This window comes from Rhinopithecus bieti, unplaced genomic scaffold (assembly GCF_001698545.2).
Source record: "Rhinopithecus bieti isolate Rb0 unplaced genomic scaffold, ASM169854v2 scaffold_21703, whole genome shotgun sequence".
Lineage (NCBI taxonomy): Eukaryota > Metazoa > Chordata > Mammalia > Primates > Cercopithecidae > Rhinopithecus > Rhinopithecus bieti.
In genome coordinates this window covers 3,910,477-3,926,746 of record NW_016812332.1, presented here as the reverse complement: position 1 = coordinate 3,926,746, position 16,270 = coordinate 3,910,477, and the positions used below count along the sequence as shown (strand labels likewise).

The 16,270-nt window shown below is 34.2% G+C and overlaps 1 protein-coding gene across 4 annotated transcripts in view; it reads left to right on the top strand.

Moving 5' to 3' along the window:
- Window positions 1-16,270, top strand: part of SCFD1 (sec1 family domain containing 1) — a 107,906-nt gene that overhangs the window by 75,713 nt on the left and 15,923 nt on the right. For all 4 annotated transcript variants that reach the window (XM_017895886.1, XM_017895887.1, XM_017895888.1 and 1 more), the window contains 4 exons: window positions 30-109; window positions 3,354-3,416; window positions 5,429-5,504; window positions 12,924-12,977. In XM_017895886.1, the coding sequence (XP_017751375.1) occupies window positions 30-109; window positions 3,354-3,416; window positions 5,429-5,504; window positions 12,924-12,977 (273 nt within the window). The remainder of the gene's footprint in view (window positions 1-29; window positions 110-3,353; window positions 3,417-5,428; window positions 5,505-12,923; window positions 12,978-16,270) is intronic.

Sequence of the window (16,270 nt, the reverse complement as noted above, 5' to 3'; positions counted from 1 at the left end):
TTTGTCATATAGTTCTTTTCTTATTTCAGGCTGATTTGGAGCAATATAAAAAAGCTTTAACTGATGCAGGATGCAACCTTAATCCTTTACAATATATCAAACAGTGGAAGTAAGTTTTATTTTCTTTCTTTAATTCCGTGTCATTTAAAGGAGTACAGTTGAGGCTTCATTCCCAAGGAAGATGGTAATCGCTAATAAGAAAACTGAACAATGCCTTGGTGGTGTTTATATAAATCCAGTGGCATAAATATTTCCTTCTTGGCCACCTGTTTACAACTAAAATTACATACTAGAACAGTGATGCCTTTCCTGTTCCTGGGTGAATGCTTTATATTTCTTACTGATAAGGTGAGAAAAGTCAAAGACTGAAATGTCTGGAATCAAATGTCTCCAAGGCATTAAGAGGAAATTTTAATTTGACTAGTAATCCAAGAGAGGCAAATTAACATAATGCAAACATTTAGAAAATACCATGCCAAGGATACAGGAAAATTCATGTGTGCATTTTATACTCTGCTATTAGGAATATAAATTGTCAAAATTTTTCTGGATAGTATAAAGAGTTCTTTAAAAATAACTCTGACCTAGTACTTCTCTTAAGGATTTATCCCAAAGAAGTAATTGAAGCTAAGATTTTAGATACAATTGTAATAATGAAATTTTTAAAAGCAATCTAAATGTCTAGCAGTAGTATTAGTAAGTGAATTGTGGCATTTCTGTAAGATAAATACAGTTGAGTCATTAAAAATCAGAAGGCTTACTTAGTGACACTGGGAAGTGCTCATGTTATATTGTAAAGTAAAAAAAAAAAAATTATAACACTCTTTATTGATTTGTTTGATAAATATTTCTTAATAGCGAGCATGATAAACAAGGCCCCAGCTGTCAGTGAATTTACATTTGTGTTGAGGAAACAATTAACAAATAAGCAAATAAATGAACAGAATAATGTTAAACTATGTTAAATGACATAGGAAATAAAACTTAAGTGATAAGATTTTAACCTGCTGGGGGTGATAGCTAAATTTGCTTAGGAGATCAGGGAAAGCATCTAGTAGGTAGTCACATTTGAGCCAAAACTTAAATGACATTTTTTACAATATGATCCTTGTTTATCCATTTTTTCATCCATATGTATGTGTTCATATAAGCATATACATACAAACATGTAATTACAGAGTTGAAATGGCATACAACTAAATGTTAATGGTAGATAATTCCAAGTAGTAGAATTTTTTTTCCTTTTGGGTGCTTTTCTTTATTTTCCAAATTTTCTACAAAAGTATTACCTTCAAAATAGTTTTAAAATAATTTTTTAAGATGAAAGGATTAAATATGCTTTCTGATCACAATTATATAAAAAAAATAAGCATAGCGAGAGAATTATACCAAATTGTTAACAGTAGTTATCTCTTGAGTGGTGAGATTACAAGTGTTTTATTATCTATACTTTTGAAACTTACTTTTGTCTGTGTTCTCGTAATAAGAAAAAAACACACAACAAACCTTTGTTTAAAAGGAAAACTGAAAACTGTCTTTCCCAATTTTATAATACAGGTTGAATCCCCTTATCCAAAATGCTTGCAACCAGAAGTGTTTTGGATTTTGGATTTTTTCAGATTTTGGAATATTTGCATATATATAAAATGAGATATTTGGGGATGGGACCCAAGTCTAAACAAAAACATCGATTATTGTCTCATATACATAGCCTAAAGGTAATTTTATCAATATTCTTAAGTTGTGCATTTGAACTGCAACCTGACACGAGGTCAGATGTGGAATTTTCTACTTGTGGCATCGTGTCTGCAGTACAAGTAAACATTAGTGTATATTCTTTCATTCTTTATATATATGACAGATTTTTTTTCTAGAGACGAGGTATTGCTCTGCCACCCAGGCTGGAGTGCAGTAATACAATCATAGCTCACTGTAACCTCACACTCCTGGGCTCATGATTCTTCCATTTCAGCCTCCTTAGTAGCTAGGACTACAGTTGTGCACCACTGCACCCAGCCAGATATTTTTTAAAACTGGGAAATCATTTTTAGAGATACAGTTTTGTATTCTAGTTCTTAATAGCTTTCGTCATGCCAGTTCATGGAAGTATTTACTGTTTGCCTAATATTAAACCATATAAATGTGCTGTTATTTATTTAACCCTTCTTTGTTGTTTAGATACTGTTTCTAGTGGAAAACTATTTTTTTTGTTGTTGTTAATGCAGAAATTCTAATCCACTGCTGATTCACATCCTCCTTTCTGAACTGAAATTTTTGTTTGAGATTTCTCTGTTGTTGGCAGATTTTGTCAAGATTGAAATTGAATATTTTTAGCATTTCTACTACCACATCTTAGTGATTTACATTTTTTTCCCTTATAAAATTTTCTTTAGGTACTCTTTTTTTCCCAGTTACAAAGCATTTAAAATAAGAATCATTATGAAAGAATATTGATTGGCATAAAATGTTTATGGTGTGCTACTAAAATGTGTTATAAAACAGTATATACAATATGATGCTAATTTTGGTTTTTAAATCATATATGTTAAATAGGCATGTGTCCTAAGATTAGAAGACTACACCAACATCTTAACAGGGGTTACCTCAAAGTGGTAGGATTCTTCTGGAAGCATTTTATATTTTCTGGATTCTCTACAGTGAAAATACTCTCAGAATAAAGATATTTTTAAAGCACATCTAAATGCCATCTTTCTGCCCATCCTTCATCGTATTGTTTAGTTACAGAGATTCTGGACATTTAGAAAGAGTTGAAAATAATATATGCAATTAAGTATAAAAGTCTGGTGTAGAATATAACTAAAGGGAAAAATCATTGAGTGGTAGAGTTAGAAGTGTTAACAAATAAAGTGGTTTTGAACTTAGTCTTAAAAGGAAATATACAGTTTCTATTGAATAAGGTAGTGAATGTATACTCCTAAAGGACAGCGTGAGCAAAGGCATGTACCTGGAAACAAGGGAGCGTAGAATGTAGGAAACAGTAAAAAGAGTAAATTATTATATGATTGTTCTTTTAAGCTATCAAGTCTCTATATCAGTTCTTTTTATTTAAATGATCACATAGAAATGAAGAAAAATATGAAGTTTGGAAAACTAATGCATTTGGGCCATGATGGCAACACTGCATTCCAGCCTGGGTGACAGAGTGAGATCTTGTCTCAAAAAATAATAATTCAGTGTTTTAGTACTAATTGTAGTACAGTTATATTAGTTTAAAAATTCTCTTTTCAGAAAATGTCTGCATCATAGAAGTTAGTCAATAGATATTTTAATACCATGACACCCAGAGTTAGCTCTAATAATTAGCTTTTAAGTACAACTTCCTTCTTTTATAGGGCTTTTACCAAGATGGCCTCAGCTCCTGCCAGCTATGGCAGCACTACCACTAAACCAATGGGGTAAGTATTTTTAATAAATCTGTTGCATCTTTGTACTCAAAACCTTAGACTTTCATGCCTTAAAAACACAATGTCTGACACTTTGAATGCGGAAAATGTCACCATACCTTTGGTGACATTTAGATGGCTGAAGTTCTCCTTTTTCTTTTCTATTTTTTTAAATTATTTTTCATTGGCATGTAATAATTGTTCATATTTATGAGGTACAGTGTGCTAATACATACCATGTGTAATTATCCAATCAGGGTAATTAGTATATCACCTCAAACATCATTTTTTAGTGTTGGGCACATTCAAATTCTCACTTTAAAATGTAAGTTAATGTCTTTTACATGGTATGAGCTGAAACTTAGATGACATTTTTTACAGTATCATCCCTATATGTCCATTTATCCATCTGTGTGTATCTGTGTGGATGAGTATACACATACATACCTTTAATTGCATAGCTGAAATGATATACATCTAAATGTTAATAGTGGGTAATTTTAAGGGGTATAGTTTTTTTTCTTTTGGGTACTTTTCTTTATTTTCCAAATTTTCTACAACAAATATTGTCTTCCAAATGGTTTTTATTCATATGCTTGTTTGTTATTATAACATATTTTTCATTTTCAGAAAACATTTGAAGGTTAAAACTATTTTAATATCAATGTTGATAACTAATATAGACTTGCAGCTAGGCCTAGCTTCAGGATAGATTCAAGCAGTGCTGAATGATAGGAAGTCCTCAGGGTTAGGTATGACATCTTACTCCAGAGACCCCAGTGGAGTATGTGTGATTTTCAGAGAAACTGAACAGGGTAATTCTGACTATTTTTGGTACCGTACAGTTTCCAATTCCTACCTTACTTTTTAGAGCTAAAACAAAAGCACTCAGCCTTGTAAGTACTTGGCAAAAGGAATCCAGCTGGCCTCACCTTCAGACAGTGCTGCTCAGGTTAGCACACCCCCACAGAGTTGCCTGGTGACAGGAATCACCCAGAGCCATTCATTCCAACAAGCATTACTTTCTCTTGCTTCTGTTAATGAAAAGATTTCCATCCTGTCCGTCTCTTCATTTCAGAGTGGAGTAAGGCAAGACGAGGAAAAGGAAAAGATTTTTGGAAAATTACTTCCATGTATTTAATAAAATAGACTTTTCAGTTTCATCCCTTAAAAATCTTATTGAACATTAAAGCCTACTAGATTTCTTATGATTTTGCAGTTGGGATTTTGATAAATATGTTATAAGAAACTCTTGGGTGATCTGAAAGCTGTCCCAAGCCTTCTGAGATTTTAATGCAGGGTTACTATTCTGTCTCACAAAACATTTTTTAATTGCATGTGAGAGACCGTTTGAACCACAGATATAAACCCAGAATGGCAAGGCACTTACTGGTGTTTTGTTGTTGTTTAAAATGTAGACAACATTCTTCAGAGTTGAGGCAAAACTCAGTAAGTCTGTTCTGTTTCACATTTTTATATGATAGATTTTATGTATAGGGAGGAGAGACAATATACAATGTAGGATTGGATCCAGCTGCTGATATAAGAGAATACAGTAATGTTTGACTTACTCATAGTACTTACTGGCATATATATTTTCAATATGTTCTTGTGGTTTGAACTCCTAAAGCACGTTGTCCAAGTTACTAGCTTTAAATTGTTTTTTTTTTTAGCATTAGACAATCAGGAAGGCAAGGAATTCTCTTTAAATTATAACTTGCAAAAAAAACTATAGCTAAAACTAGGAAATTAATATGTATATTTTGAGGGCAGCTCTTTATATTTTTTAATAATTATTGACTAATCAGAGTATTTTAATTACTATTTTATTGTTAAATAAAATTGCAGCAGTGATACCCATGGCAGCAGAAATTCTCAAGACCCTTCTGTTTAGTGAAAACAAAGGTGGTAGGTACAGCAAGCATCATCAGCATGTGGTGTGTAATCAGGTAAATATTTTATCTGTGACAGATTGGAGAGGCACTTTGTACTTAGAATGATCCTTCTCTTTTGCCCCCACCTAGTCTCTTATCACGAGTCATGAATACAGGATCACAGTTTGTGATGGAAGGAGTGAAGAACCTAGTTTTGAAACAGCAAGTAAGTACGCTTGTTAGAAAACATACTGGTAACGTTTAAACATAAATGTTGACAGGCTAACTGCTCAGGTAAAGCAACTTCTGGATTTATTCAGGTAATAAATAGGAATCATACGTTCTTTTTAAGTTCTGGGGTACATGTGCAGGATGTGCAGTTTGTTACATAGGTAAACGTGTGCCATGGTGGTTTGCTGCACAGATCAACCCATCACCTAGGTATTAAGCCCTGCATCCATTAGCTCTCTTCCCTGTTGCTCTTCCTCAGCCCTTGACAGGCCCTGGTGTGTGTTGTTCCTCTCCCTGTGTCCATGTGTTGTCATTGTTGAGCTCCCATGCGGTATTTGGTTTTCTGTTCCAAGGAGTTCTTTATTAGTGTGTTTAAGACTCTGAGGTATTTTTACATATGTAGCTCAGAGCTCTGTAACTGTATACTTTTTAAAAAAATTTGGATTTGGATTTGGACTTCACTTACATTTTGATTTGTCTGTACCATCAGGTTGTTGAAAGTACGTTAATTGAAAGAATGATCCTAACATATTTAGAATAGTGAACTGCTACATAATGAGTATCGTTTATTTTAACGTATAATCAGAATATTAATAAGCTAATGAACTTAACATCTAAAGTCCTATGTAAATTGGACTAAACAAAATAGTTTAAATAGAATTTATATTTGGGGATAATAAAATGGTACCTCGATTTCACATTTTCTTTCTTTTAGTCCTTCATTTTGTATATGGGACACTTTGAAATGACTTTTTTGTTTTGTGATTTTCTATTGTAATATATAGATATTCTGCTTCAGTCATTAATTCATTTGGTGTCTTTTCAAAAGATTTGTTTTTTACTTTTAATTTTGGAAATTTTCAAATATGCATTATCAAATTCTCCTGAATCCTTCAATTAAGTCAGTATCCATTCTTGTTTCATCTATCCCATTTGTGTTTTTTATTTACTTTTACTAGAATATTTTAAGGCAAAACTGAGATAATGTTTTACACAGAAACTCAGTTTGCAATGAGAAGGGTTTTAGAGGCCAAATCAAAAGAATCAGTTATTCAGATCTGAATATTGTTTTTTTACCTGTATTCAGAAAACAAAACCTTTTCTTTCCTCCACATGTTTCTTTCTTATAATGTTTACTGGTGGTATTTTATATACATAATCTTTATTTGTGGTTTAATAAGTTATTTTTTTCTTTTTCTTTTTTTCTGAGACACGGTCTTGCTCTCTTGCCCAGGCTGGAGTGCAGTGGTGCTAGCTGGGACTACAGGCACGCACCACCACACCTGGCTAACCTTTGTATATTTTGTAGAGATGGGGTTTTGCTATGTCACCCAGGCAGGTCTTGAACTCCTGGGGCTCAAGTGATCCTCACACCTCAGCCTCTCAAGTGCTGGGATTACAGGTACAAGCCACTGTGTCTGGCCTCATTATCCCTTTTAGAAATTATTGTCAGTCCCTCTCATTCTACCTCCTGGTAAGGAGCTACTACCAAATACTTAATCTACTTTTTCTTACTCGTTCACAGTACTGCCCAGAATCAGCTTATCTTCACCCTCTTAGACTGTATGTGAAAAGGCACAATAGGAAGTTTGGGCACATTAGAGACAACTGTGCTATACTTTATGGCTTAGCCTGGGCCCGTTCTTATTTATCGTCAACTGTGGACAAAATGATTTTGTTTTATGAGACAAAGGGGGACCTCCAACTTCTATGGTAATGTCTGCCTTTTGCTTGATGGACTGGCTATTACGTAACCATATGTAGTTTATTTTTAAGGAGAATTACATATTTTTCTTCACATGTCACTGTTAGAAGTAAATCCCAATAGTAAGATTTCCCTAAACAAAGTATTTCTTATAACATATAACTCATAGTATTTAGAAGTTACAGACTTTAAGCTTTAGAATAATCATGGTTTTTGAACTTACTACCTTAGAGTAACATGGTATATATCCCCTATGATACCTGCAAAAGACATCTAAATTGGTCAACAAAAGCTTATTTTATTTGGAGTGCATAAAATATAAAAACAATTCTTTGTGATCTTGTATCTCTGTTTTTTTTTAATATTGCAAATAACATACCGCTTTGACATAGGCAGTTTCTCACTTGCAAAAGTAAAATTTGAAATGATCAGTGGTCACCCCATCTCTATACTTTTGCCACCACTACCAGAAGAGCTATGCCATTAAAAAAAAAAAAAAAGGTTCAGAATTAGAGGAAATAGGTATTGACAGGGGTTAGGAATGGTTCTTTTGTATTATCTTCAAGTAAAATAATAGTCATACAATATAGTTCAATATAGTCTTTTTTTTTGTTGCTCTTTAAAAAGAGAAAAAATATATGGTACTGAAAGACAAATACTTAGGCTTATCTAAGCTTTAAATGTTAGTTTTTTTCTGGGTACATCATCATCTCTGTTTACTTCTGCCCGCATAAATTGCTAAGATTGAAATCTAGAATCAAGAGTGTAGACATTTCTAATTGTTCTTAATAAATATTACCAAATTATCCTCGAGTAAGGAGTCTCTAGAAACATGTAAACTCAGAGAGGTCCATGTTAAAGCTCTATTACCCTTATATTCTAAAATTTAGAGGTACTGTGGTGGGAGGTCTTGGGCAGTTTGGGAACTGAGAGGTAAGAGGTATCAAAGAAGACACTGCTGAAGATCAGTTCTGTTTCACTCTTAGACTATTATGAGTAATTTATGCCTCTTAAATCTCTAAATATTGTTTTGGATCTTTGAATAAACAGTTTAAACTGTAAATAAATTAGACAGAATAGGATTAGCTACATCCAGTTTTCTAGGTCACTTATAAGACCTTTTTATACCTTGTTTTATGGGCAGCATAAGTTTTGTGCATCACAAGTATCAACTATCGCATAAAACCAGTTGAATGTTATTCACAGATTTGGAATATGTTTGTGTGAGGATAATTGTACAAGAATGTGAAGATGAATAATGTAGCATAGTTGCATAATTTTAGACTTCTGTTTTACTTTATTTGGCCTGTTTGCAAAATAATCCCTCCTTTAAAATGAACGACACATAAATTACAAGCAGTGAAAATCCATAGATTAAAAAAAGATTTAAAATACACATTTGCAATGTTTGGCCCTTAAGATTGTGATTTGAACAAGAAAACTATAAAACATGATTGTATATGTCGGGCACAGTGGCTCACACCTGTAATCCCAGCACTTTGGGAGGCCAAGGCAGGCAGATTGCTTGAGCCCAGGCATTCAAGACCATCCTGGGTAACATGGCAAAAGTCCATCTCTACAAAAAATACAAAAAAATTACCTGAGCATGGTGGCACATGCTTGGGAGGCTGAGGTGGGAGGATCACTTGAGCCTGGGAGATGGATGATAATTTATACAACAGTGACTGGATATCAAGTTGTATAGTAATTATTTCATAACAAATACATATATCAAAACATCGTGTTGTACACCCAAAATATATACAATTTGTCAGTCATACCTCAATAAATCTGCAGAAGAGAATAAATCACTGCTAATTATGTAATATTATAAATTATAAATTAATAATTACTTTAATTATTAAAGTGTTTTAAGAGTGGTAATAGTGTTATAGGTTTCTTAAGAGTTTTTATATTTTGGATATGTGTACTGAAATATTTATGGCTAAAATGATTGTACATTGGAGACTCACTTTAAAACAATATAGGGGAATGGGTAGTAGGTGACAGTATAGCTGAAATAAGATTTGCCACGAGTTAATAATTGTGGAAACTAGGTGATAGAGGGATAGATGTGTCTTAGTGAGTTCACATAATCTCGTTTTATTTATTGAGGGATAGATGTATCTTAGTGAGTTCACATAATCTCGTTGTATTTATTTTATTGCCATGAACATGAGTTGATTTTGTAAACTCATCTGTAAGATAAGGGTGTTAGATACACTCTGTAGATCCCAGTCTGGTTTATAATTTTAAATTTTGGAGACAGCCCATCTTATTTCTCTCCTTCTAGCTTCACTTCACTGGCAACTTTCCACCCTTCTATCATTGATACATCTCTCATCTCCAGTGTTTCCAGTGTCCACACACGCCATCTAATTCTTTACTTGGCTAATAACTGCCTTCAAGATAAGCGTCCTCTTACAGGAGGTCCACATAGGGCTTTTTCATTCTCCAGGGCTCTGGTAGTCAAGACAGTAGCAAGTCTTGTCCCATCCCAACTGCCAGCTTCGACATCAGAGCATCATCTGAAGCTGAGGGCTTCAAGGGGAAAGTTAGAAATAGTCACCATAGATCAGTTGTCAATATAGGTCAACAAATGGCTAATTCTAGGAGAACTCAAAGGAAAAAAAACTTCCTTATTTTGGTTATAGAACTATATTATATTTCTTAGTTGTCTTTGAGTTTCTGTGCATATTTTATTTTGTTTTGTAATACACCATCAGAAATAAAGTTAACATTGTTTTTACCTAAGCTTTTCCAGTGACTAAAATCATAAAACATGACTAAAGTCATAAAATGACTTAGGATTTTTGGAAATAGATTTCTCACTATGTTTTTTCAGATAGTTTCTAGTTCATGTATTTGAAATTTGAAGAACTTTAATTTAGGATATTTCTGTGTATAGGACTCTGTCTCTCAAATCTATATCTATAATAGCTTTCTAATAAAAATTTAGTTGCAAACTGTACAATAATGTTTTCCATTTTATTTCTAAACAACAATTTTTAAGAACAAAATATGCTTGGGAATTCTTAAAACAATTGAGTTTTTCATTTGATAAAATTTTGTTTATACCCCTTTTACTGAAGCACACAGACTTTTTATGTTTGTAAAGACACATAAGATAACACACTATTTGTTGAGCAAAGAATATTGTATGGTTTTGTTTGGATGTTTTCCATATGCTGGTATGTTAGCTGCTAAAATCCAGTTTTCTTAACCAGTAAAACTTGATTAACCTGGTATGTAAATTATTCTAAATATGTAATTGATTTTTGTTAATGATTAAGTCAATTCAGGCCTTTAGGCAAAGAATGGAGGCTAGCTAGAGCATTAGCTGGTGACAGATCTCAAAAGTTGTTTCCTGAAGTACTCTTTCCATTTTAAAGACATTATGTATTTTTTAAAACCATTCTCTGTACCTGAAGCTTCCTTTAATATATGGGAGTATGTGAATATTGTATTGTATAGAAGTGGTAGATGATTTTGGTGTGTTATTTGGTTGTAAAACCAGACAAAACATAAGAAAGACTTGTCTCTGGGCTCTTTAATTTTGAACAACTTTGCTGGAAAGAAATTTTCTCATGTTACTTAATGACCTATTTGGCAGACTCGTCTTCAGATATAGCAGAACTATAAAACATAAAGTAAAATTTAATTGTATCCTTAGGAAAATCTCATTTTATACTAATTAAAGATTTATCATGGAATATTGGTATGAATATTCAAACTTCCAATTATTTTCACAAATATAAAAATAATATGACCCTTATGGTTTATTATTACGTATAATCTTTTCTAAATTTTCCTCCATTGTATATATCTAAGAGTACAATGCAGGAAGCTAAACACAGAATTCAGTGTAAATAGAGAAACTGATATAAAGCTGTCAAGTTTAGTAAAATTTTACAAAACAATTTATAATGTTCTTTTGTTCTAGAATTTTTAAATTATTCTCGTTATGTTGCAAAGTACTTCATATCTGTTGTTGGTATTACTTGGAATACATAACTATAGTTTTTCTCCTTTGGATAAAGCATTTTAAAATCTTTATTTAAAGCACATTTAAATCTGCACCCACTTACTCTTTAGAGAAATTGGTTTAGACTCACTCTTAAGTGAACAGACTCAATTTTATTTGAAACAAAACTTAAAAGGTAAAATTTTGAGCCACGTTTTTTTAAAAAAAAAAATCTAAATAGTATTCAGGAAGTAGATTCAGACAGCTTGAACATTTGATGCTTGTATTTATATTTGAAAGTACCTAGCCAACACAAATATCAGAGAGTAATGAAATAGCTTTAATTTTAATTTTACTTGCCTGAGACCATCTTAAAAAGGTTTTTACTTTACCAGTCTAGGGAAGGTAGCAGTATCCTTAGTGACAGTCCATTTTAATTACAATAAAATGTTTTATGATCTAAGAAAACAGAAAATCCTTATATAATAGTAATATGTTATCTATAGATTTTAATCTGATCTATAAACAATCAGATTGAATGTTTTTGTCATATGAAGTCTCTGAAATACATAAAGTACAATAGATACAAGACTGTTCTCTTCAGAACATCCTGTACAATTCACAAAGGAAATATCAGTTCAAAATGAACAGAATAACACTTCATTAGGAATGCACTTTGAATAAACTTAATAGTCACCTACTAAATTTTCTAAATTTGACTTATGTTCAAAATAATAAAACTTGTCAGACTGAAATGTAACAGTATTTCTTATGCCACAGCCTGTAAACAAGTCAGGAGACAACCTTTTGCCAGCACCTGTGTTGTACATTTCATGTTCAAAGTGGAATCTGTTCCGTAAGATGATGCAGTACAACATTGAAAACTTGGAATTTATCCCAGGCAAAATAAAAATGGTCAATAAAGTGGTTCGTGTATCCATATCCCCATTTTCCAAAGTACAAAAAAATACTTTTTTATTAGAAATGAATGAACTCTTACATCATTTAATATCATACAAGTGCACGAACTTTAAAAGTTACTTTATTTTTAAAGAAAACTTTTATAATCCACAGAGAGGAAATGAAAAAAATACAGTGGGATTCTGGCCATGCATGGTGGGTCACGCCTGTAATCCCAGCATTTTGGGAAGCTGAGGTGGGTGAATCACCTAAGGTCAGGAGTTTGAGACCAACCTGGCCAACATGGTGAAACCCTGTCTCTACTAAAAATATAAAAATTAGCCAGGCATGGTGGCATGAGCCTGTATTCCCAGCTACTTGGGAGGCTGAGGCAGGCAGATCGCTTGAACCCAGAAGGCAGAGGCTGCAGTGAGCCGAGACTGTGCCACTGCACTCCAGCTTGGGTGACAGCTAGGCTGCATCTCAAAAATTAAAAAAACACTAAAAAAAAAGGTGGGGAGGGGGATTCTTCTTTAATCAAAACAAAAGCTTGCAGTTACTAGTATTAAAAGCAAACACCCAACAAAGTAAAAAGCCCAAACATGTATTTGTACTAAAACCTGAATACACCTACACATTTAAAGAAGCATTTTTACTTAGAATTATATTTTCCTATGGAAACTTGAGTAGTGCCAAGAGTATTTACATCTTTGACATCACTTTTACCATTCACAGACTACTTAATCTTAGAATGTGTTTAATTGAAAGGTAAGCATACTTAACTGTAGAATGATCAGGTGGTTTTGGTTTGACGTTCTAATATTTAACAAAATACTTTTCCACAGAATCTACCTGTTACTCGTATTTTGGACAATCTTATGGAGATGAAGTCAAACCCTGTGAGTACCATATAACATACTTCGTGTAAATTCCTGAATATGTCAAACTGACTAGTATGAAAGAGGATAAAAATCAGATTGAGTTCCTTGTGAGCCTAGTCACAGCAGAATACATGAGAGAAAGGAAGAGTCCATGTTCTCAAGAAGCCTTTTTTAGCCATTATCACAGATTCTGGGAATTGGTTTTCTCAGCTGCTATACCCATTCTGGCCAGCTCTCATTCAAATGTCATGTAGATTATATTCTATTTGTATAATTAAATGTGAAATATATCCTAAGGAACAAATTTCTGTAAATGAAAAAAGAACCACTGAGCATTTGTTGATGTAGTATAAAGAGTACCAAACCAATTTAATTTTATAAAAGTTAAATCAGGAAAGCAGTGCATAGTAAAAATGTTAAGTGCATATGTTTACAGGGCACTAAATTATTTTGGGCTGAATAAGTAAATTGACAATGAAGTCATTGGGTGAATAGACAAATGGGTCAATATCGTTAGCATTGACTTAAAGAATGGGTTTCCAAGCTATCTGTAATTCTAAAAAGAATGTAAAAATCATCACAATCTGTTTCATAAAACATCCCATCCTGTTACTGTCACAACCAAAAGGTAGTTATTACCACAAGAATCTGGAATCAAAAACAGGCAGCATGATCCTACCCACATCAAAACCCTGGTTTGAGTTGATCTAAATCCCTATAGACCTGGCAGTGAGGCTTAGGATTCCAATCCTAAGGAAAAATGAGAACAGAATCTTCAGACGAGTGTGACATTTTTTGTAATTGTCAGAACATGACTGTAATAACAGAAGAAACTAACAAAAACAAATTTTAAAATTCACTGGTGTGAAAACAAAGACACAGTGTAATAAAACATCTCAAAAGGGCAGTTAGTATTATGAAAGGAATGGGAGAATCGTTTATAATAAGCTAAAAAGGATCGGATTCTTCCATCTGGGAATCAATACAGATAAAGTGGTATACAATGCAATAATAATAGACTTTGTCACTACATGCTAGAATACATGAAGAAAAGGTTCTTCCTGAAAAGCCTAAGAGAGGTATACGTTTATGACTAATTGATTTAGAGAATACTGCTTCCTAATAGGCAATAAACTTCCACAAGATATTATGCCAAGCAACTATAAAGATTAAAAATATAAGTAAATGCAAAAATTTAGACAGGTGCCAAATACACAGGGGGGTTAAGAAATTTTGATACTGGGTTAAGAAATTTTGATATTGTCCAGGCATGGTTGCTTATGCCTGTAATACCAGCACTTTAGGTGGCCAAGGCTGGCGGATCACTTCAGCTCAGAAGTTTGAGACCAGCCTGGGCCACATGGTGAAACCCCGTCTCTACAAAAAATACAAAAAATTAGCCTGGTGTGGTGATGTGCACCTGTAGTCCCAGCTACTTGGAAGGCTGAGGTGGGAGGATCACTTGAGCTTAGGAGGTTGAGGCTGCATTGTGCCAAGATTGTGCCACTGCACTCCATCCTGGGTGACAGAGTGAAACCCTGTCTCAAAAAAAAGAAAAAAAAATTGTGATATTTTGTTACTGACCCTAATCTTGAAGTTGAGATGAAAAATAAGGACAGTAATAATAAAAATAATAGCTAACATTTATTGAGTACTTATCATGTTCCAGAAATCATTCAAAGCATTTTTCAGTGGCTCACACCTGTAATCCTAGGACTTCGGGAGGCCGAAGCAGGCGGATCACTTGAGGTCAGGAGTTCAAAACCAGCCTGGCCAACATGGTGAAACCGCGTCTCTACAAAATATTAGTGGGGCATGGTGGCACACACCTGTAATCCCAGCTACTCTGGAGGCTGAGGCAGGAGAATTGCTTGAACCCTGGAGGCAGAGTTTGCAGTAAGCCGAGATCACACCACTGCACTCCAGCCTGGGTGACAGAGCAAGACTCTGCCTCAAAAAAAAAAAAAAAAATGCGTTTTTCACCTATTATCTCACCTAATCCTCATTAGAACTTTCTAAGTACTAGTGTTATCGTTCTCATTTTATAGATGAGGACACTGTAGTGCAATGAAGTCAATTAACTTGCCCAAGGACACACAGCTAGTAAATGGCAGACTTAAGATTTTAACTAAAGGCCAAGTTTTTTACCATTATGCTGTATCAATTAGGGCAAGAATCATTCCCTTCATGGAATCCCAGAACTTAGTTAGAGAGTTAAAGAAACGCAAGTCATCTTAACAATGGAGGAGAGGCAACCAAGAAATGTTGTGACTTCCCAAGTCACACTACTTTTAGTAGCAGAATTGGAACCAGAAACCTACTACTGCTATGTTCCTGCCTGGTGCTCATTCCAACATACACATTGCTTCCACATTTCTCTGTCATAAACACGTGGATGGCTACCTTGTGGATCTTACTGCAATGTTTCTCCAAGCTATGAAAGTTCATTGATGAGTTCCCTTGACTTTCACTTTATAACTCAAGGCATATTATTGCAGATGGATATTTTTTTACTTAACTAGGAAAAAGTAACTTTTTCTGTTTTGAAAGCATTTCTTCATCTGCTAGGTGAGGCGGTTGCCTGCATTCTCATCCTTCTCCTCTTCCCAGATGGACAAATTGATTTGGAAGCAATGAAGAGATTAGCAAAATGCTAAAGAGATTAGCAAAGTATACTAATTTAGACCTGACAGATAATCGATTGTATCCATTTAAAATGCTGTAACCTAATTCTAGATGCATTTTTATCAGTTCATTTATTAAATGTTTTCCTTTCATTTCTTAATTGAATAAATTAAAATTAAGGCAAGATATCAGATAGGTTATCTTGCCTTTTAAGTCTGGCTGGTTGTGGTTTCTTGAAGGATCCTTACACTGTGTTTGGGTTTACTGAGAGTGCTATGATTGATTAGCAATGTCCACCATTGGGTACAGGACTGAATAGTACCAACATGTGTAGCGTATTTGTCATGAATCAGGTTTTGATAGGACTATCAACACTCTAGAAGAGAATTAGTTTCTCTGGCATGGTAATTAAGAACTTGGGCATTGGCCGGGCGCGGTGGCTCAAGCCTGTAATCCCAGCACTTTGGGAGGCCGAGACGGGCGGATCACGAGGTCAGGAGATCGAGATCATCCTGGCTAATATGGTGAAACCCTGTCTCTACTTAAAAATACAAAAAACTAGCCGGGCGACGAGGCGGGCGCCTGTAGTCCCAGCTACTCGGGAGGCTGAGGCAGGAGAATGGCGTGAACCCGGGAGGCGGAGCTTGCAGTGAGCTGAGATCCGGCCACTGCACTCCAGCCTGGGC